Below are 22,978 nucleotides of genomic sequence, written 5' to 3' on the forward strand. Positions count from 1 at the left end.
AACTGTTGCCATCTTATGTTTTTTAATAAATAAAATATTTGTAATTAATTCAAGTAAGGCTTTTAAAATAACTTTCAATTTTCGCTCTTTGCTTTGCTTTTACAATAATTCAGACATTGGGATGGTCGTCAAGTTTTTGCATGTGTAATTTTGTTTTTGTTAGGAATATTGCTTCCTCGTCAAGCATGGGGAGGGATCAGAAAAAGGAAAAATATAGAAGAAAGTTTCGTGATGGCCACAACATACTAGTTACTTCTATATCTAATATATAGAAGAAAGTATTGGATTCGTGCAAATTTTCGAATTTCGAATTTTGACGGATTCGAACGCTTTGCGGTGTGCTGAGTCCATTTCGACCATTTTTGGAAAATGTCTGTCTGTGTGTATGTGTGTGTGTGTGTGTCACGTCTGTGTGTGACCAGTTTTTTGTGGCTGCTCTACAGCAAAAACTACCGCATGAAATCGAACGAAATTCGGTACACATATGTGCCCCTATGTGAACTTGTGCTCATTGGTTTTTGACGCGAATTCCTCCAAGGGGGGTGGAGCAATGGGACGTTTTTTGAGTTACGCGTGCTTGTTATTCCTCAGGAAGTAACTGGCGGAATCAAACAAAATTTGGTACATATGTTGCCATTAACAGGAGCAGGTGCTGATTCAATTTTGGTGTCAATAACTCAAACTGGGGTTGAGCTATAGAACGTTTTTTGTCGTCAATTGTGACTGCTGTATCTCAAGAAATAATGAACGGAATGAAAGAAAATTTTATCGGCAAGTAGCCCTTAGTGGGTATAAGAACTCATTTTATTTTGGTGTCAACAACTAAAAAGGGGGGTAGCGCAATCGCCCGTTCTTTTTTTCCATTGTGAGTGCCCTATCTCAAGAAGTAATGCTACGTTCTGGTTGAAATTTGGAATATATGTGAATCCATACGTAAACAGGCTTTGGTTCAATTTTGACGCCAATTGCTCCAAGAGGTGTTGATTTTTTTTTTTTTTTTTTGCGAATAAAAATATTTTTATTAATGCAACAATAAGAAAGATAAATCGTAATAGATTGTCGTCTGCGTATTTCTCGTGATTTTAATTGTATGGAAATGATAGGAAATATTATCTCAATGATTTAAAATTTTTAACTGTTGCCATCTTATGTTTGTTAACAAATAAACTATTTGTAATTAATTCAAGCAAGGCTTTTAAAATAACTTTCAATATTCGCTCTTTGCTTTGCTCTTGCAGTAATTCAGACATTGGGATGGTCGTCAAGTTTTTGCATGTGTAATTTTGTTTTTGTTGGGAATATTGCTTCCTCGTCAAGCATGGGGAGGGATCAGAAAAAAAAAAAGAAAAATATAGAAGAAAGTTTCGTGATAGCCACAACATACTAGTTTCTCTTTGTAAACACAGAAATTGCACTAAACAGGATAGGCGTCTAACCATCGTAGAACTCGAAAATGAATCTAGCCATTCTTAAGCTCTGCCAGTTTTTTGAAAGGAATCTTCAGTAAGTTCAGGGGTCTGTCCAGGATTTTTCACAGGGTCCGTTTTTTGTGAAAAATCAAATAATTTTGTGAAAAATGAATTAATTTTGTGAAAAATCAAAAAATTTCGCAAAAAAAAAAATTTTTTTTTCTTTGTTAAAACAAATTTTAGAATTTAGAGATGGCACAAACAGCATCAATTAAACTTAAAGTTGAGTGTTTTCCTCTTCTACGTCGAGAAAATCATTCTGGATTTTTTTTCTGATATTTGGCGGGGGGGGGGGGAAGCATCGCTCTTTCAAGTATCAATATTTATCTACCATTCTACATTATGTTAAATTATACTAAATATATTTCTGTACAGCACTTAAAATAATTGTAACAAAAATATAAATGAATAAAATAAAATTCAGAATAGGGTTCAGCATTCAACTTTTTGACCCAAGACACTCTTAAAAAGCACAGAATTTGGTTTAAAACTTCTAAATTCCGTGATTTTAACAAAAATAAAAAGATATTTCAATTGTTTACCTCTTAACAAAGCGTAATAATCATTAAAAATTCGAAAAATCGGATTCCCATAGCGGATGCAAAGAGATCGCAATTCTCAAAGTGAAGGCATCAAAAGTATAAAAACAGCTTGTAAAAGAAATATTTTTGATAAAATTATTTTAAAATTGCATTTTAGAGTCCTATAATAAACATATCATTAATATCTGTGGACACAGTTGACCCAAAAAATAAAATAAAGTAAACCATCTATTTAGCATTTTAAGTTTTGACTCATAACAGAAAATGGAATTTTGCTTTAAAAACTTGAAATGAGAGTTCTAACAGAAATAAAGAGACTTTTCATTTATTTGAATCCTAGTAAAGCGAAGTTAGCTTGAAAAAAGAACAAAATGTGATTCTCATATCGGATGTTAAAAGATTGCATTTTTCAAAATGTAGACATCTGAAGAAAAAAAAACGGTAATTAAAGGAGTTTATTTAAAGTTAATCATCCTTGTTAGCATCGAAAAATCAAAACCCATATAATTTTCTCCCAAAATAACAATTAAACATCTCACCGCACCACCGTAAAAACGCAAATATTGACAAGCTGGCAAAATGATGAGAATATTTTCTAATCAAGTCATTATAAAGGTTCAAAGCCAGACGCTAAGGGGTGATAATTTTGAAGTTGGTAACACTATCTGAAGGGATCATATTTTTTCCTCACCCTTACTATCCCTTTGCAGTTCTAAGTTCATTTCGCAGATATATATTATTATTGTTTATTAAATCATGTGCGGAGAAAAGTGCTTACCAATGCCTTTTCAGAAAAGTTTACAAAAACACCGCTGCTAATTAGCTGTGATAAAACAAACAACCATTATATTTATTTGGCAGTAACCATTATTTATCGCTTGCAGGAGCATTCCAAGAGTGCCGATTTTTTTTTTTCAAAATTAGCCGATTTTGTATAAGCTGATCCCTCTAATTTGACTTAAAAAAAGGTTCCAAAAATTATCGGTTTATACACAGAAATATGCGTTATTTTGCTTTCAGATTTGCTCTTTCAATAAACAATTTGACAGATCCGATCTTGTTTATCAGAATTTTGTGAAGGGTCCGTTTTGTTTGATCGGGATTTTGTAAAAGGTCCGTTTTGTTTGATCGGAATTTTGTGAAAGGTCCGTTTTGATTGATCGGATTTTTGTGAAGGGTCCGTTAACGGACCCAAATATCCTCTGGCCAGACCCCTGAAGTTGATCAACTTACGTTTAAAAAAATGGACGATCAAGATTTAGTTTTAATAAAATTAATATTTTTACTAAGATAGATAAGAAGAGACTAAGGGAAATGAATTGTCTACAAATGATGTCACACTTATTTTTTTTTTCAAAAATTTGACCTGCTTCCCTGCTGTGTCACACATCGCCACCAAAAAAGACACCTTTGAGAAATACTGTAGACCCTCGATTTACGCGCGTGTTACATTCCACGGAAATGCCGCGCAAATTAAGACTTAATAGTAATAGTGTTAAAATAGGAGCTGGTTCCATAGGTATATGGTTCCTGCCAATTACTGGCGATGTTACTAATACTGGAAAGAGCTGGAACTAAACGAAAAAAATGTCACCAATGGCCCAAGCTCGCTTATTAAGCCTCTAAATGCAGTTATTGGGTGTTATCTGCAATTTTCAGAGTTTGGATTTGCAAGAGAGGAAAATTTTATTCGTTTGGGCAATGCCGCGACCACGGAAATTCAAAAGTTGTCCGTGTAAAATAAAATAAAGGTGTCAAATCTTAAACCGCGTATAATCAAATCCGCGTGTAATATACATGATAGGAAAACTCAGAGTAACATTGCTTCGGAAAGAACTAGTTGCCAAGCTACAGTGAAACCTGTGTAAATTGACCACCTGCGGTGCACTATTTTAGTGGTCAACTTACAGAGGTTGATTTATATGATGAGGGCTTATTCCGTGTCTGAAAAAAAAACAGTCAACTTAGAGAGGTAGTGAACTTACAAGGGTGGTCAACTTCATAGGTTTTACTGAACTTCTTTTAGTTGCCCGAGTAATCTGGATTTGTCGTACCCTATACTTATGTAATAACCGCCTCGTAGAAAAGTGTCTTATGACTTCAAGGTAAGTTTAGAAAAGTTCTGTGAAGCTAACCTTTTATGCTAAAAACTCCAAGAAAAGAAGTTGGAATATTGGTTCTTATAAAAAAAAAATTAAAATAGAAAAAAAAAAAAACAACGTGATCTTACTGTTGTATTCTTGGTTCACTTGCGAAATTTTGCAGGTGTGTTTCGTTAGAATTATTACCTATTGTCAAAGGATCAGTTCAAGAAGAAAAAACCTGTGCAAGACAAAGAAAGCTGCGACGTCATTTAATTACTGATCTAGCCGTCGTTTGAGGACTTTTTTGTTTCCATAGTAACTTAGGGTAATTGTCAAGTCGTTTTTTATGCTTTTGTAATGCAGAATGTTGTATGTTAAGGAGAATTATTAGAATATAACAGTAGTGAACTTCATATATTAAAGATAGCGCATACCATTTATGAAGAGGAAGCTGGTAAGTTATTTGTTAATAGAAAACGAGTTCGATAATCGGTTAGATTGTATGTTCAATAGAATATTAATGTGTTTTTGAGTTAAAACGTTGCGATTTGTTTCAGTTTATGCGAGCGTGAGCATTTATTGTGTATTGAGGAAACTGACATATGAAACTGGTAATTTATACTTAGTGAAAGTAATTGTAAATTTTTTGCAGAAACCTTGCTCTAAATTTGCCATTAGCATTTAGGAAAAGCAAACATGCTGCGGGGGTGATTCTACCGTCACGTGTGGGACGATTGGACGAATCGTTTCCTTACTTTTATTTATTAGAAGTTGTTTAAAGCTGAAACTTAAAAATTTCAAAATACTTAGTTTTGTGTTTTCTAAAATGTTTATTTTCAGTCGTATTTTTTCCAAACGAAGTTTACCTGTGACGTGCAGGGGACTTATCCATACATGCACTTTGGAGATTAGATTTAGAATTCTCGCTTCTGGCAAAATATCGTTCGAGTCTATTGTTGCAATTTTTTAAAAAATGATATTATTTGCTCTCCTACAATTTTTTTTTTGTTCAAAAGGAAACAAATTAGTGGACCACTCCAGAAAATCAGACATTCCGTCTTGCTCGTGAGAACTCGGTATTTTATTTCAAAAGCAATTGAGTTGATTCTTAGTGTTTATAGCCGTATTTGGTACAGGTTTTTCTTTCTTTTTTTATAATATCCTTTCTTGATGAATTTGTTTTTAGAAAGTTTCACACTCAATTTGCTTCCGTGTTCCTAGGAAGAAGGATAATTATAATGACTTCGTATTGGGTGTTATAAGCTTTAAATGAAAAAAATAAAGGAGAGTCATGGTCAAATGGCGTTACTTTAACCATCTCTCAGTTACGCTTCATTTATTATTAGTCAAGCTTCAGTAAAATTGCTTCAAAAATATTTACAAAAAAAATTTTTTTTTCTTCGATAATTGTAAAATTTCTGAATTTTGCAGTTGAAACTTTGAAAGTTTTCTCTTCTTCGCCTTGTTTTCTTTTATGCTTCTTAGTAAAGCGTAAGAACTCTCCCATCTTTTTATGTTTAGAATATAAACTCTTTCTGTGCGGCTCTTGGTTTCAAAAACAACGTTATAAATGCAAAACAATTGCAAGAAATTGCAGACACGTAATATGGTGTTCAAATAAGCATCTTTTTCAACACGCAAAAGTGTGAACTTTTGGGTTCTTTAAAAATGCAAAACACATATTTGCAATTTGTTGCATATTAGTACATTTATAACGAAATTATAGCAGAATGGTATTTATCCCAGAGATTGTATAAATATTAGACTGCGCGGTCCTTTATCCACTAGACAGAAACTGGCTGTTATTGTGAAAAATGGCGGTCTAGTGTTCATATAATAGGCGTGGGGAGAGGGGGGGGGGGGGGAGTAACTCGTTCCAATAGAAATCCGAGTTCCATGTGCTGAACTATGTCAGGCGAAGTTACAGTATGAACAGAAAGAAATTTTTTAAACGTTGACCTTTAAGGGGTTTTTAATCTGTTTTGGAAACTCAATGGGGGGGGGGGGGGGTGATAGGACGTTGGTATACTATTTGAAGAGGTGCTCCATTGCTCTTGAAGGGAATGGGCTGCAATGTATTTTAGTCTTTTTATAGGTGTAAAAGCTATTCAGCTATTGGTAAGGCGATTGAAATATTCTGTTGTTTAGTGAAGGAACCATTTATTTTGTCATAACATATTTATTACCTACTGCGTGCACATATTTGCATTTTGTTAGATCTGACAGACACCTGGCATTAGGGGGGGGATTAGGAGAGGTCGATTCCCCCCTCTGCCTCTGGAAAATCGATGTATGTTCATGTATTTCGGCGTGGATTTCGTTGTTTTTCAATATGCATTGAGTATGTACCTTTTGACTTCCTCGAAAAATTTGAAATGACTTTCGGGGGATTGGTCGAATTTCGCTCATTATCCGTGTACATGAGCAGTCTTTTATGTTTCGATTTTTACCCGGTACTAGATGAACTTCCTTTCGCAGTTGGTAATGTGTTAACTTCGATTGCTAGTTCGTTTAAATATCAGCATACCTATTCTTTGCCACTTTCCCCGTCTCTCTTGTTTATTTGCTTATCTTGTATTAAATTGGTGTTACTGATTAAGTTTTTGTACCTGAAATGAATGAAAAAAAAGTAAAAAAATGTTTGCCCAATATTTCTCTAAAGTGTTATTCTGTGGGGAAACTTAACAATCTCATATACAGTGAAACCTGTGTATAACGATAAGCTGTCTATAACAGTTTTTTTTTTTTTTTTTTTTTGGCCCCAGCACAATGTCAGCATGAAAAATCAAACTGTCTATAACGATAACCTGTCTATTACGATTTTTTTAGGTCCCAACCGTATCGTTGTAGACACGTTTTACTGCATTATTCCTCATAAATATGTTTGATTTGCCAAATCAAAGTTAGTTACAATTTCTTGCATGAAAACGAATCTAAAAATTAAAAGGCTTAGTAGGTTAAAAAAGCAAAACAATTTCATAAGAGCTTAATTTTTTCAAACTTGGTGAAATATCCTTGCTTGACATCAAAATAAGAATAAAAAGCGAAAATTTCGACGAAAGTGCAACCCTTCCCTCCAATCTAGTTTTAATTTTGAACGTATTTTGTATGTCTGATTTCAGCGAATTTTTAAAAAAAAAGTCATTTTTTTCCTTAATTTAAAAAAACTAAAAAATACTGCTGCTAATTCAATTACGTAGCTACTAATGAAATTGTTTCTGCTATCAACTGGCGACTAAAGAATTCTCCCGGGTTCGCCCTTCATTTTGAAAAAAATCTAACACAAGACTGAGGTTTTACTATAGTTTTACGAAGTCCGTTTCATCACGCCATGTTTCTGGTTAATAACGTCTCCATTGTCGGGCTGAATGACCTATTCTATTTATGAAAGGTGATGTTCTGTTGATATTGCTTCGCATTTATGACCGAAATATCAATTGTTTAGTTTTTTTTTTCAACATTTTTATTCATCTCTTAAGATGACGTTTATTCCTATTCCGTGTAGCTTCTGTCGCTTCTCTTGAATGGAAAATCGCTTGCTTACGATGCTGTTGCCAGCAATGTAATTAAGTTTATATTTGTGGTAGATTGATATTGTGTCGTAATAAGTAATGAGTCATTGTGTTGATGGATCGTCTTCTGATGAATTTTTCGTACTCGTAACTGGCTGTAATCTTTTCTTAAGTATATTCAAATCGTTGTGACCATTATTAAAATAGCTTGATTTTCGTGACTTGAGTCTCATGTATAGGAAGTTCTTGAAATTATCTTATGATTTAAATATTCTCTCATTATAGATGGAAAGGGAATAAAAATTCGGGGTGAAATGTATGTATTTCAACGCGGAAGTGCTGCTAATAGTTGATGGTCAATGGTCAGTGAAAAAATATTTTCGCAAAATGTTACACCAATTGGTTAATTTATTGATACAGTAGAACCTCATTAATCCAGCCTAATAAAGGATCCTGGTCATCCAAATTAGTGAATGTACGGAATCAATATAACCTATAAGTTTAACGAATGTCCATAATCCGCAGTACACAGGAAAAATTGGATTTGAATTCAAGAGGATGAAATATAAAACTCTATGTAGGTGATACTAATTTAAAAAAAAAAAAAAATACATAAAAAAAAAAAGAGAGACCAACAAAAATTCGTTATCACCCTAACTCGCCTTTTATTTGTGCTGTGTGTACATCTGAATGTCTTTCCGGATTAAGTGAATTCCGGTTTAATTGGATCCGGATTAACGGGAGTTTACTGTAATCATTTTAATCGGTTAATATATCATCTGTAATTGTTTTAATTAATGTTTTCCTCCAACTATAACAAAGGGTATAAAGTTACGAAAGAAAAATCTAAAGCATGATTTGTGTGTTAATTGTATCCGTGACAGCGTCTTTTGCATTGAGAAAAGAGTTCATTGTAACACAAACACACGTGTTTGCTGAAATTTTCAATTTTTGTGCATCATTGAAGTTGATTTTATCAATTTTCAAAGTGACTTATTTCGTTTTTTGAATACGTTTCAATTCGGTTAAATTACGACTGAAGTATACAACTCAAATTCAAAATAATAGAATATCAGAACTCGGAGCTGGTCAAGCAACTCTACCAATCTCCATACTAACCAGAATTTGTGGTTAAAGAAAGCCAGTTCAGGACCTGGTGCCCGCCAACAAAATTGATCTCGTTGCCTCATTGAAGAGGGTATGGGAACTGTGTTAGAAACGATTAATGTAAACAGGTGGTAGAATCCGTGTGTAAAAGGACTAAAGCATTGAATCCAGCAAAAAATGACGCACTTTAGTATTGATATTGCTTCTTTTGAAATGTTTTTTTTCACCCTTTAATTAGAATATTCTAATTTTTTGACTCAATGTAAACCTTCATCACTATAAGCTTTTGGATTATTCTGTCGAAGATTATTTTTAATTGAGTATATTTGAAACGAAATGCACACTTTAAAATCTAAGAAAGGTGGCACGTTCATTTAGTTACCTAATTGCACTTATATTTGGTTAGAATCAACTTTTTTCCAAAAATTGAGAAGTATTCTATTATTTTGAATTTGGGTTGTAAAATTCGTCTATTGTCGACACAACTACGAATGTTATTGAATTTAGCCAGTGGCTGTTTTACGGGTTTGGTGACCCGCCGCAATGCTATTTTTCTGGGGCCCTTTTGTTTGTCCCCCATGTTTTGTCGCAGAACTATGTAAAACAGTTCTCATGTGCATTTCTGTATTCCCTTCGTGGCCTTTATGCTCCAAAGAGCCCCTAGCAATTGCGACTTCTGCGACTTGGTAAATTCGTCAATGAATTTAGCTTCATGCGCTGTTAGTCTGATAAGTTATATTTAATGCATAATTCAATTGGAATTCATGAGTGATTGGCAAACGTTCAAATATAATTTATTTCTAAAATTGAACAAATTTTATGTTTTCTAGAATCACTTTGCAAATTAGACATTAAATATGGAACTAAAACATTATGCGAAACCGACTAGTCCATAAATAACCAGAGAGAAGCAAACTGTAAAATAAGAAATAATTGACTCGAAATTCTATTGTGTATTTTCTTTACTGCTTAATTTGATTATGTCTGTAAATATTTCTTTTGTGACCCTTAAGATGGTTGTTTCTTCATTTGGTTTTCGTGTTTTCTCTTCGTGATAATGATGCTGTAACAGCAACAAGGAAGTCAGATGTTTAAAAGGAGATATTTGTTTTGAAATATTTTCATCAATGACGACTTTCTTTTTCCTCCAGCTGTTTCTACTTCGACCTTAAATTAAGCAGCATTTTAAAACCTCTTTTGGGATGTATTGAAACGTACTGCTCCAAACTTTTTGCAACAACCGGGGCTTAGTAGGAGTGGGAGCTCACGGAAGCTGAGCTCTTGCACTTCTTTTAAATTTCATTAGAAATGTAACATTTTAGTCGAAATTCAGTACAAAAAAGTTACGAGGACCAAAAGGCTCCCACACTTTTATTAGCAATAAAGTCCTGGCAATTGCGCCCCCCCCCCCCCATTTTTGAGATATATGATGGTTTTAAAGCCTGCCGAAATTTAAGAAAAGTCACTAAATTTGAAGACTTGGCGAAAACTGGATGGTACCTCGGATCTTCACCGTCTGCATGTGGCATGACATCCATCTGCAAAGCGTGTGAAAGGAGTCTTCCGAAACTCACTAAATTTGGTGACTTTTACTAAAGACCTCATATTTCGATAACGGCCGACATGAGAGCAAATAATTTATACCTCAAAACACATGTTTTACTATGCTTTTTAGATTGTTACGTATTGATCCCCCCCCCTCATAATTGCACTAACGTATGGTTTCGGGCGAGGACAGTGGTTTGGTATACTTGACTGGTATTTCAGGGACGGCAAAGAGTCTACAACGGAACATGAAATGAATAACCTCTTGCCTGTCATTGTATGCCAAGGGGTTTTGGTTATTGCAAAGTTATCCTAAGTCCGAGGTGATTTTATTAGGATACCAAAGAGTTACTGTATTAAAGCTCTGATTAAAGATCGTTTGGTCTTTAGTCAAAATGTTTTAATCTTTCGACACACTTATCTGAAATTTTTCAGAATTAAGGGAAAACGGAAAAAAAAATCCGAGTTTCTATGAACTTAAGTATTTTATTCATAAAACTACAACAACTGTGAAATAGGCAAATGACTGTTATGTAGAAAAATTGGTATTAACAAAATTAAGCTCTTTAATAGTTTACGCAAGAGGGGAGACTATGACGAAATTTAGTTCATAAAAACATCAAAGTAGGGTTTTAAATTTCACATAAAAAGCTGTTCTGACGAATTCGAGGGAGCGAATGTGTCTCGTCTATCGTTTTCCGAATCCAAAGTAAATACAGTCTTTTTATAAATTCATAGCAATCTGCTATTATCCTGCTCCTTTGCAGGACTGGTAAGAATACCAAGTGGCAGATTTCTGAACAAAAAGCGCAATTTACAATTTTGCAAGCCCTCCAGTGTAGAGTGAATTAGTCTTCGATTTTATAAAGGATGCGAACAATCTCTTCTTTAATCAGTTTCGAAAATCTCACCGAACCTTGAAGAAACATTTTTTAGAACGCATGAATGAATCGTCAAACAAATGAATAAACCCGAGATAAAAAAGAAAAAAAAAAAAGGCAGTTCTAATCTGGTGCTATTGACCTGCATTTTTGTTGGTATTCTAAGTTCAAAACGAGACGTTTCCTCGCCATAAAACTAATTAAAGTTAGATTGAGATTTTTTTTTTTTTTGAAGATCAATAAACGGTCAAATATTTTCACGTTTACATTTTCATCCATTTCCTTCTGCAAAAATTGGCATTTGATATAAAATATTTTCCCAAGCATTGAACTCTTTCTACAAACGAGGTATTTTAAAGTGAAAGTTTTATTTCGTTTTTTTTTTTTATCATTTTCTTCGCCGGAAGTCGTTTTACTCGCCTATTTTAATTGCATTCGTCTGTGTTTTCAAAATATTATCTTTCAGGATGAATTTTTTCTATAGTATAAATGATGATAAGGATTGTATTAAATTTAAAAATTGCATCTATTGGTTAAAAATTAGGTAGTGATGTTTGTAAGCTGCAAAATATCGTTTGGAAACTGAGATAGAAGAATCTGAGCATTTGCTATTTATTTTGAAACCGTTGAATGTATTTCTTCAAGGGCTCTACGATCGATATTGTCTAGCTAAAGTAGAGTGCGTCATTCGAAAAGAGACCTTGATGCAAACGGGCGAGACGATTTTCATTAATAACCCCAACCCCATTTTATATATTTTAAATGGATTTTCCAAAATAAGTTTAATATAATTCAATGCTTTTCGTATCACTCAAGTTAAGACTTATTTATCGTCGTCTGAGTACAACAAATAGGCAATTTTTATACTTTAGTGAAAAATAAATAATATAAAATAAAGAATCGTTTGGCGCGGTATAACCCCCAAAGACTTTTGCGCCATTGAAATTAACTAAACCAACCAACAAGTAGGCAACTTCAAGTCTGGAAGAATTAGAACGTTGTGTTGAATATCTCTGTTTGAAAGAAGACATAATTGCTTCTGATTAAATAAAATTTAATGTAATAACATTTAAATCAAATCTTCACAGTCCCCCAAAATCACTAAAAAACATTAAGTTGTTGGGGTTTCATCGAAGCAGTATGACAAAAACTGAATTGTAGTTGCCTACTTGTAGCATTCACCCCAGAATTTTATCAATAACTTTATGATAATGAAGATTTATATTTTGGCTATACATTTGTTGATTTTTTTTTATTTTTTTTTGAGAACTATTTTGATTCGTAGGATATAGATTGGGCTTATCCAGATCCGTCATTTCAAATTTTCTCGAGAGGGGTTGGGGGGGGGGGGCAAAATATATAATCAAAGACAATTGAAAAAAAAAACATGCGTGTCAATTAATTTTTTTTCGAAGTCAACCCCATCCCCCCGCCCCTTAACTGACGAAGATTTCAAGTTGGTCCGATTTCAGTCGTAAGATGAAAAGAGCTAGGCAGGCCTCTGTGAGTATTAAAATTAACGCTGTAATGAAATTCAAGTTCTTGTTATAGCGAAGCACAAATTATCACCGACGCACACACAAATCGCCCCCAACTTATGTGAAAGGTTAAGTATCTACGACACAAGTGAATAATTACGCGTACATTAATCGGAAGTTTCTAAGTTCTTATTATAAAAAAAATAAACAAAATATGTTACGCTAATTCAAAAAATCAGTAATCCAACGTCAGAAAGCACAAATATTGCAAGATATTGCAGACACGTGTTTCGAGTCTGCAATCAACGTCTGTCGACGTCATCCGAGAAAAGCTTTTCTTGTGGACTATATTTTTTCATCCGAGAAAAGCTTTTCTCGGATGACTTTTCATCCAGAAGCTCACATTTCTTTGCATTGAAAAAGGTGTTCCTTGTAACACCGAAACACGTGTCTGCAATATCTTGCAATATTTGTGCTTTCTGACGTTGGATTACTGATTTTTTGAATTTTCAGCACAAAGGTATTTATTCGTTATTTTACGCTAATGTTTATTTAGTTGAACAACGGTTTATTGAAAATGTAAAATGACATACGTACGGCCTTAGTATCTACCGCGGGGGGGGGGGGGGAGATTATGTATGATTTTTGCATCAACGTACGTAATGTGCTTTGTTTATAATTCAATGGCAACCGTTCATAAAACAACGCTGATAAAAATAAAATGTCTCAAGTGATTTGCTTCGCTGAAAAGTTATTCCTTCGGTGTTTGCGTATCTGAAATTAGCCGCTAAAAGGTTTCAATCGAATAGAGTTATTCTATTATCTCCACAGGTCCTTTAAAAGTACCCTTGACCTTAATTTCCGCGCTTGAAATCAGTGTCTATGGAAACTAGACCATTGTGTTAATAGAAGTTTCCGATACTATTTAACTGTTATTACGCGTACGACTTTCAACTGCGCAAAGATGCCAGCCTGATCCTAACCAAACAGAATCTGAAAACGCATAAATATTTCATAGATTTTTCTCTTAAATAACGATATCTCCCCCCCCCCTCCCCATCATTTTCAACAAGCTGTTGTTCTATTTCTCCTCTGGAGAATCTCGTGTAGTTTCTTTCCCTAACTTCGAACGGGAGTGCCCTCTCCGGATCGATACCATTGACATTTCTCCCGGCGCCTGAAGTACTGCTTCCTCCTACACACCCCACGCGCCCTTTCTACGTCATAAGCTAAACCCCTGCAACGGTGCACATGCGCCGTTTCGATGTTTTTCGCTGCCGCCCCCTCCTTAGCCACAAACTTGAGATCTATTTTTCCAGGGAACCCCCCAACAAGTTAACGTCCAGTTGTGTCAGCAAGTGCCTTTTATTTAGCCTAGTGTACTAAATAGCCGTAGTCATCGAACGAGAGTGATACTAGGATATAATTAAAAAGTACCATATGTGGAGAGATATATTTGTTATTGCAGCCAACTGAGTATTGAAGTCCTTCCTGCTGTTTGCGTCCAATTCAATGCATTTAAATTGAGTTAAACAACCCAGTGAATATTTAATGTATCAGCTTTCAAACGCCACATGTGATCTTCGTGCAATTCTGTCCACCCCAATTGTGATCAGCAAAAGTTATTTTTCTGCTACTTACACGTGTATAATCTGATGGAATATAATATATTTTATTGTTATCTGCATCATATCTGATTAATTGTTGTGTATTATATCAACTGTTTATTTAGTCAACTTGCGACCTTTGTTCTTTGCCTTAAGTCGGGCTTCAGTGTCGTGGTGGTGACATCGCCGTGAAAACAGTTTTACAGATTATGTAAATAGCGCTTTGCCGTTTTTGGTTTGCGCTCTTTTGCTTTTATAAAGGTATCGTCGTGAAAAAAACTTTACTGATCATATAAACTGCGCTTCATCGTTTTTTAACTGCGTTTCACTGTTTTTATAGTGGTACCGTCGTGAAAGCAACTTTACAGAACTTTTTTTTATTGTCTTTCATTTTCAACTGTACTCAGTTGGGACATCGCTGTAGAAGCAACTTTGCTTACTTCTTTTACAAAATATATACACAATGCTTTACTAGTTTCTAAACTTGAACTGAGCTTCACTGTCTTTGTCGTGACTTCACTTCAAAAGCAACTTTTCAGCACATTTATATTTCGCTAACTATGCTAGGAGTAGTCTATCTCTGAAGCCATGTCAGAGAGCTTGAAAGTATATAGAATGTAAGTTCAAGCAACAAATGCTTTTATTCTAAAGTATGATTTTTTTTTTTTTTTTTTTTTTTTTTTTGCTTCTCTATTTTAAAAAAATTGCTTTAAAAAAACTTTGAATTGAATAGTCTAACAATCAAATGTTTCTGATACAACACAGGGTTCGTTGATTTAAATTAGTTTGATTTAAATCATGATTTAAATCAAGTGAATTTTTTTAAAAAAAAGTCATTAATTTAAATTGATTTGAATCAAGGGATTTTTTTACAAAATCATTAATGGAAATCAGTTGATTTATTTTTATAAATTCATTTTTCATTGCTCTAAATTTAACTACACTGCATCATACTATCTTAACTTCAACTGGCAAAACTACATAGATCCATATCTTTCTGTGTGTGCAACAGATTTTCGCTCTTGCAATATTACTTTTACTCCAAAATTAGTTTAGAACAAAGCAAAAATGTGCAGTTTTTTCTTATACACCATGACTAGTGTAGTTAAGAAAAGTAATTGTTCAACATATTTTACCCTAAAAACGTACATGATGATGGAAACCTTATCTTTAAGCAAAGCTGAAAACAAAATCACATCTTATCTATGCATTATAACGTATTTATAAATCTTTAGAATTTATTGAATAGTTAGAGAACTGATCTTAATTTTAAAAGTAAGCTGAATGGATTCATCTATTTCATGAAATATGTTATGTTTTTAAATGTAAAGTAATTCATATTTGCAAATTTTTGAACATTTAAAAAATAAATCCAATTTAAATTTTTAAAAAATCTGACTTTTTGTTTTTTTTTTTTTTAAATCAAAATCACAAATTTTGAAAAACCACTGTTTGATCATAGCATTCCTTAAATGAGGCAGTGAGAAGCAAAGGGGTGTAAATGGACATTTTCAAGTTTTGAGTAAAACACATTTAAAGATAAGGTCCTATGTAGACCTTAACTGAAAAGTTTCTCTAATCATGCTGTAAAACATCACCTACCGGGGCTACTAGTACTATCTCTTGCCTCAAGATAGAAGAGTAGTTCACCTACCATTTGTACTGGTTCTCTCTAAATATTTAATTTTGCTACTTACATCCCTAGTTTCTTCTTACTGCCTCAAATGTGCATGTAGATATAGTAGCATACTAGGGTTAGCTATCTAGCTTTAAATCAAGTATGCAGAGTGGATCAGGAGGGGGGTAATAACTCTTTGATACGCCCCTTATCTACATTTTATGTAAATGATGTCCTGCTTTGAGGGGGAGGGGTGTTACTGAAATTTATAGTTTGTAATAGAGGAGAGGAGGGTGTAACAGAAATGGGACGTCATGCATTTTTTTTATAAGGACATGTTTATTTAAAATAGTGTTAAGGGGGGAGGGGGTAAGGTGATGTGGGACAATGAGGGGGGGGGGGAGAGGTTCAAAGTGGTGGGGAAAATTTATGTCATTTATGGACAGCACCTCACAAAAATATTATAATTTTGTTCATAAGTATTTTACTTTTTTTTACTGCTAGTGTAATTAAACATATTTGTATATTTCTATTCTAAAATATAAGATCCTAATGTGTCCTGGTAATACAACTCATGTTTTATTTAATGAGAACTTTTGGGGATGGGGGGGGAGGGGAGGGTTCCATAAAGTTAAATGCAATTATTTAAAATATGACTCCAAAAAATAATAATGGATGGATAATACTGTCGATAGTTTAGGGGGGAGGGGGTCATGACCCCCATAACCCTCCCCCCCGTATCCACCCTTGGTTGTCTGAATGTCATTTCATTTTATTTATCAACATATTATTATTCTATTAATGTCTACTAATATAATCTTATTGTGCAATGTGCAACTAACTTTATTTTTCTTTTCCAGAAAAAAAATTGAAACAATAGGTAAAATGACTCAAATGACCCAAGAAGAAATAATAACTAACACCAAAACTGTTATACAAGGCTTGGAAGCCTTGAAAAATGAACATAACTCTATTTTAAATGGACTCCTTACATCACTAAAAGCTGTGCAGCAAGAAAAGCCCAATGACAGCAATGTTGTTGAAGAAAAAACTTCAATAATAAAGAAAACTCTTGAATCAATTGAATTGGGATTAGGTGAGGCTCAAGTAAGTATTTAAAAATTATTTCTTTCTTACAAAACTAGAATTATTCTTTTCAACTGAATTTATTGTAACTTGGCTCAGTTTAAAAATTAAAAAAAATTGTCTTTACACATTAATTTTAGGCGTAAAAGAACTCAAAACTAATTTTTCCCTAGTTTATTTGACACCAAGGGATGTAAGTGCCAAAACAAAAAAATAGGAGATAACCATTATAAATGGTAGATGAGCCTCATCTCCATCTTGGGGCAAAAGATAGTACTAATAGCTAAGTAGCCCTGGTACCCTGGTAGTTTATAAAAACTTTTCAATAAAAGTCTACATAGGACCCCAGCTTTAAACACGCTTTACTCAAAATTTGAAAGTGTCCTCTTAAATCCCTTTGCTCCTCACTTCCTCATTTGTATTTATAGAATATTTATAGAATTGTTCTCAATTCTAATCGCATATTTCTCTTTAATTTCTTTAACCTTTTGATTTTGATAAAATTTTAAAGAATTTTTAAGGTAGGTTTGCTAAGTCACTGGAAAATTTTTATGTTGTAGTTTGTTACTGAAAGACTTCAAGTTTTGCAGACATCAAATCAGAAGAAATGTTTGAAACAAGTTGAAAAAGTATTTTGTTTGCAACAAGTAATAAAGAGGAATGTTAGCAACTTTAAACATTTAAAATGTGAAAAAAAAAAAAAAAAAAAAAAAAACTTTTTAATTTTAAGAGGGAAAAAGAAAAAAAAAATCAAGATTTTTTTTTAAAATCTAAGAAAAAAAGTTTTGGGTCTTTCCCATTCTTTTTTAAACAATTTGTGTTACATTTTAAAAATATTTTTATTTGAGCTTAGTTTTGAATGAAGCGAGTGTATTTTGGAAAATTGTTAAAACAGTTTTTGACAAAAGTTTTGTTTTCTTTTGTGAATATGATTTCAATAGAAATTTCCTAAATAAATAATTTTTAAATTTGTGATATGCATTAAAGAAATGTGTGCATGCATCTGCACACGCCAACAGTGACCCCCCCCCCCCCCAAAAAAAAAAACTAGATTTTTTTTTAAATTTTGTTCAAACTTTTTCCACTTCTACTTGAATGAAGTATTTTCAATTCAAGAAATATTTTAGTAACTTTTAAAAACAATTATTGGGGACAATTTGGAACCTATACTAATTGAGAGAAACCTTAGCTTGCATTCAAATCCTTGCTGGTATATGAAAAGATAACTTCAACTAAAGAAAGAATTTATTGCTTATCCAATAAATGTTTTTTTCCCTTGGAAAAAAAGGGCATTTTTTAAAAATTATAAATTAGTCCGTTCTTTTACCAATGCATTTAATCTGCTATCGGCCCACAGTTTTTTTTTCTGTCTCTTTGGATAAACTTTCTTTTTGCTTCTGTGAAGGACAATTTTAAGGGCCTAGGAAAGTTCTTGAATTAAACTTGAAGTATATTTTGGGCTAATAAATGAGACTTATGTACTTTATAAAGATATGTTTGACTTATTATGACTATGACATTAAAACATGTCTTTTCCAAAAAATGACATATTTCACATAATATTTTCATTAAAGTCATGTTAAAAAATTTGCTATTTTTACTATTGCTGTACTTTTAAGTTTTTATGTTGTCCTTTAAAAGGTAATGATGGCTCTTGCTGGTCATTTACAAACAGTTGAAGCTGAAAAACAGAAACTTAAAGCTCAGGTTCGACGACTTTGTCAAGAAAACGCATGGCTACGTGATGAATTAGCTAACACTCAGCAGAAACTTCAAGCTTCTGAGCAAATGGTTGCTCAACTAGAAGAGGATAAAAAGCATTTAGAATTCATGAATGCTTTGAAAAAATATGACAATGAAACAGTAAGTATACCATAAACTTCATTGGTGTACATACAAAGAAGAAAAAAACAAATTTTTATGTAAAAAAGGATTCTGGTCGCTAACAGTTGTCTGGTCTCTCCTGGAGAACTCATATCCTTAATTTATATTAGAAAAATTGGTACATTCAGGGTTGCCAGCCAACTGCTCCGTGTTTTGCGAAGTTGCACTGCAAAAGAAATTCTTTTGCTCCACATTTCCTGGCCGAACACTTTCAAGCTTAAATTTTTCTGTTTTATGACAAGAAACATGTGAATTAAAGATGCTTATACTCACACACAAAGATTGAAATAGTGTTTGAAGCTATTTTATTAATTGAAAAAAATAGTACTAGTGCTTAAAATGGTTATTAAAGCTCTAAAACAATTTTTGATAAATGGTTTTAGTTATTTTTATACAAAATTCCGAACTGCTCCACAAAATTTTAAATTGTTCCTCAAATTCAGCCCAGATGCTCCTCAAATTGTTTCTTCAAGGTTGGCAACCCTTGTACCTTGGTAAAATGAACTTTAATATAGGAGGTGACTGTAACAGAGGTGGCCATTCCTAGTTCTTGTTGTATTAGTTTTATTGCATTTGTTAAATATTTAGAATTGGGATATTAAAGATTAAAATAAAGAGGAAAAAGAGACATTAATCTGTTATTATTTTAATATTATTGTCATAGAATTTATAAGAAAGTAAAAAAACTAAGTTGTTATAGACATACATTTCTACAAAATTATTATCTATGGGGGCAATTGCAAATTTTTAGATGGGAGAAATAGTACAAATATTTTCATCACTATTTCAACCTTTTACGTTTCCCACACTCTAAAATTTTGGTATTAAAGAACTTGCTGTGTTTTCTACTGCTTTATCTGAGTTTTTAGCGATTTCATAATTTTATTCCATTAAAATTACTTGGAATTCTGAAGGTTTAATGAACCATTTTAAATCCTATTGCACTCATCATTTAAGGGCTTTGTCGTCCACAAGCAGAAGTCTTTTGCGCCAAAAATTTTTAAGAAGGAAGGTCATAATAGGGTAAGTTGGAACCCTTCAATCACACCTTAAATTTCAGCTGCTAAAATTATAAAAAAGAACCTTTACAGTCGTCCCTCGCTACTTTGCACTTCGATTTTCGCCGTTTCACTACATCGGGGTTTTTTCTGTTTTTTTCCCCTAATTATAGCAATGAGCCTTTTATGTTCTCGTGTAAACTTTTTCTTACCAGAGAGTTACAAATTATGTCTTTTAAGTAAGGTAAGCTCTTCTTAGGGACTGTAGTTGTACTAGTTGAGGGAGTGGAGGTTTAAAATCGCCGAAGAAAGTTTATCTCAATTTAACCTTAAAGGCTAACTGCAAAATATAAATCACTGTATTATTACTAAGGGATAAATACATCTCTAATAGTGTTCAACAACGTACTACTAGCTTTTTAAGCTGTATGCGTAATACCTTTGATGAGGATAAATGTAGAGGAAGAAAGGGAGTATATACGGTCACTAACTGAAAATTAATTCATCATTGAACAAGTTGAAGTTGAGCTATTTTCATAGGTTAGTAGTAGTGTGTAAGAACTGCATGTGTGTGTGTACTTTATTTCCCAATAATTAATGTGATATCGGTTCCGTCTAATATATCTCGTTTTCTCATATTTTGTGCAATAATATATTAAGTAATACAAATGTAATGTTGGATAAGGGTTTCATGTTTAGGGGGCTATAAGTATGTTAAAAACCTATTTTAATTGTCATCAGTACGTTTTATGCCCTCTAATTAGGAAAATATTCGGTTTATAAATACAGAATCCTACTTCGCGGAAATTCAGTTATCGCGGTGAAGTCTGGAACGAATTAACCGCGATAAACGAGGGTTAACTGTATTACCATGCGGGAGGGGGGGATCTAAGAGAAGGGCATAATTATTTTTCTAGAAGCAGTCTTTAATAATAAAGTATGCCTGATACTTTTAGGTCCTAAAGAGTTGAAAAAACGAAAATTTGGGCAAATTTTATGAAGCAATTAAAATAAATTGAAAAAATGAAGGGAAAATCAAAACAATGAACTTCTGAAGAAAACTACTTGGATACACTTCTACAATACTATAATAAAACCACATTTAAAAAAAAGATTGAAATAATGGTGTTTTTTTTTCTTCTGCAAATTATGATTAAATTAGAAATAATTAAGCATGTAGTAGTATAAGGGTGAAATTTATGTGCATCAATATTTAAATGTTTTGAGAAAAAACAGAGTATTGACACAATATGAATTTATTTGTTCCCATTTAAATTGTGATCTACAGTTTTCATATAGTGTAAAACAATTATTTTCACGAAAATGAAGGTTTTGGTGATTTTGAGAGCTGAAAATTTCACGAATTTTTTTTAAACAGAATTGTATCCTTCAATAACAAATATTTTGCAAGGCTTGAATTTTTGCAAATACGAGGGGCTCACGAAAATCATAATAATTAAAGCGTCTTGAAAAAAAGTGCTTTTGCAGTGTTGTACCTATTACTCTCACATTTTGCAATTATTAAAAAAGTTAGCATTACTGTTGTAAGTCTCAAAATATTGCTGTAGTTTGAGTCTTGTATCAATTTTCATTTTGTTTTTTCCATAGTTATGATGACTTAAGTCTTAAATCTTTTGTTATGCTTGCATTATAGTTGTTTTGTCTGCATCCTTTAAAAGATTTGTCCTTAAATTTTGTTATGTTCATTTAAGCAGTTATATTGACTTCTTTTGTAAATATACTTTTTTCTTCTATTTCAGAAAAATTGTAACCACTGTAAATGTAATTATTTGTAACCACTGTTTAGAATTTGGCCGTTCCTGGCCTTTGGTAGATAATGAATCTCATCCAAAATTTTAACATTACATTTCTAGGTTTTTTTTTTTTTTTTTTTTTTTTTTTTTTTTTTTTTTTTTTTTTTTGCTGTTAAAATTTTCTTTCTACAGTGAAGTCCAGTTAATATGTGTACCAATACAACAAAATATCCATTTCAGCAAAATAAACTGTTAGTCCTGATTCAATTGTAATTATATTGCTTAGATTTCAACAAAACTCCTGTTACAACAGAAAAAATTGCTATCTCTTGAGGTAGTTCTAACAAGATTTCATTGTAGTTTAAAGAAAATTTTAGTTTTATGGTTTTAAATTTGGTGGAAGTCAAAATGTTTGAATCAGATTGTTTATTAAAGATGTACTGGAAGTTAAATCAAAGTAAAACCGACTAGGTCTACCATTGATGTCTAGCAACTTGTGCTATAAATTTATGATATGTTAAAAAACAAATTTTTTCCATTTGGAAGAATGCGAATATAAAGCTTGCCTGAGCATTACTTAACAAGCTTCATATTCACAGTAATTAAGTAATAACAGTATTACTTAATTGAATTTTTAAAGCACACAGTTTGTTAAATAAGGTGCTGAAAGTGTAAATGATATCTTTACAAAGTAGCCCAAATAAATTTTAAGCTTTTGTTTCTGTTTTAGGGATCTGAAGAAAATTTTCCTGAAAAGAAACCAGATAGTGAAGAACCTCTAAATTTAGGATTTCCTGAAGATGATGATGACAGTGCACATCATGAAGGTAATAATTTTCTTGACACTGCATATTTTTTAGTAATTTAAAAACATGGCTCCCAATGCAATTTTCATCAAAATGGCGCGATCGATTAATACCCGACTTTTGCAAGTCCAAATAAAAATAACCCATCAGAAAGAGATGAATTATTAGAAAAAGAACAAGGTTAAAGTGCTTTTGTATAAAATTCAAGTATTCATAAGGAATTTAACAAGAAAAATGTAAAAGTTCCGAACTCTTTGTGTTTAGCGCGATCTGGAAAATGTTCGCCATTTTTTTCTCCCCTCTTTTTATTGGGAATGCAAAATGATGATTTTCAAAAGTAATTCTGGTTACATGAATGCCAAATTGCAATATTTTTACTGTACAATTGTCTTGTATTAATCCTGAAGATTGCATTGAAAACCTCTCTCATTTTTAGTCTTCATTTCTGTTTTTAGGAATTTCCTCAAGATAAAAGTTGAGGGAAAGCTTATTCTTAGAATACAGTACAATGGGCTATTTGTGAACTTGCTCCCTGAGCTCTGCCCAGGAGGTCACTGTAAGCTCCAGTCGTAACACTAAAATTCCATTGACTGGTCCACAATTGGGG

At 32.8% G+C, this 22,978-nt stretch overlaps 1 protein-coding gene across 4 annotated transcripts in view; it reads left to right on the forward strand.

Moving 5' to 3' along the window:
* The window catches only part of LOC129230755 (kinesin light chain-like), a 95,884-nt gene that overhangs the window by 19,370 nt on the left and 53,536 nt on the right, over positions 1–22,978 (forward strand). For all 4 annotated transcript variants that reach the window (XM_054865191.1, XM_054865190.1, XM_054865192.1 and 1 more), the window contains exons 2-4: positions 16,704–16,950; positions 18,571–18,792; positions 22,296–22,392. In XM_054865191.1, coding sequence (XP_054721166.1) covers positions 16,729–16,950; positions 18,571–18,792; positions 22,296–22,392 — 541 coding nt within the window. In that variant the 5' untranslated portion in view covers positions 16,704–16,728. The remainder of the gene's footprint in view (positions 1–16,703; positions 16,951–18,570; positions 18,793–22,295; positions 22,393–22,978) is intronic.

The sequence above is a fragment of the Uloborus diversus genome, chromosome 9, assembly GCF_026930045.1.
Source record: "Uloborus diversus isolate 005 chromosome 9, Udiv.v.3.1, whole genome shotgun sequence".
Classification (NCBI taxonomy): Eukaryota; Metazoa; Arthropoda; class Arachnida; order Araneae; family Uloboridae; genus Uloborus; species Uloborus diversus.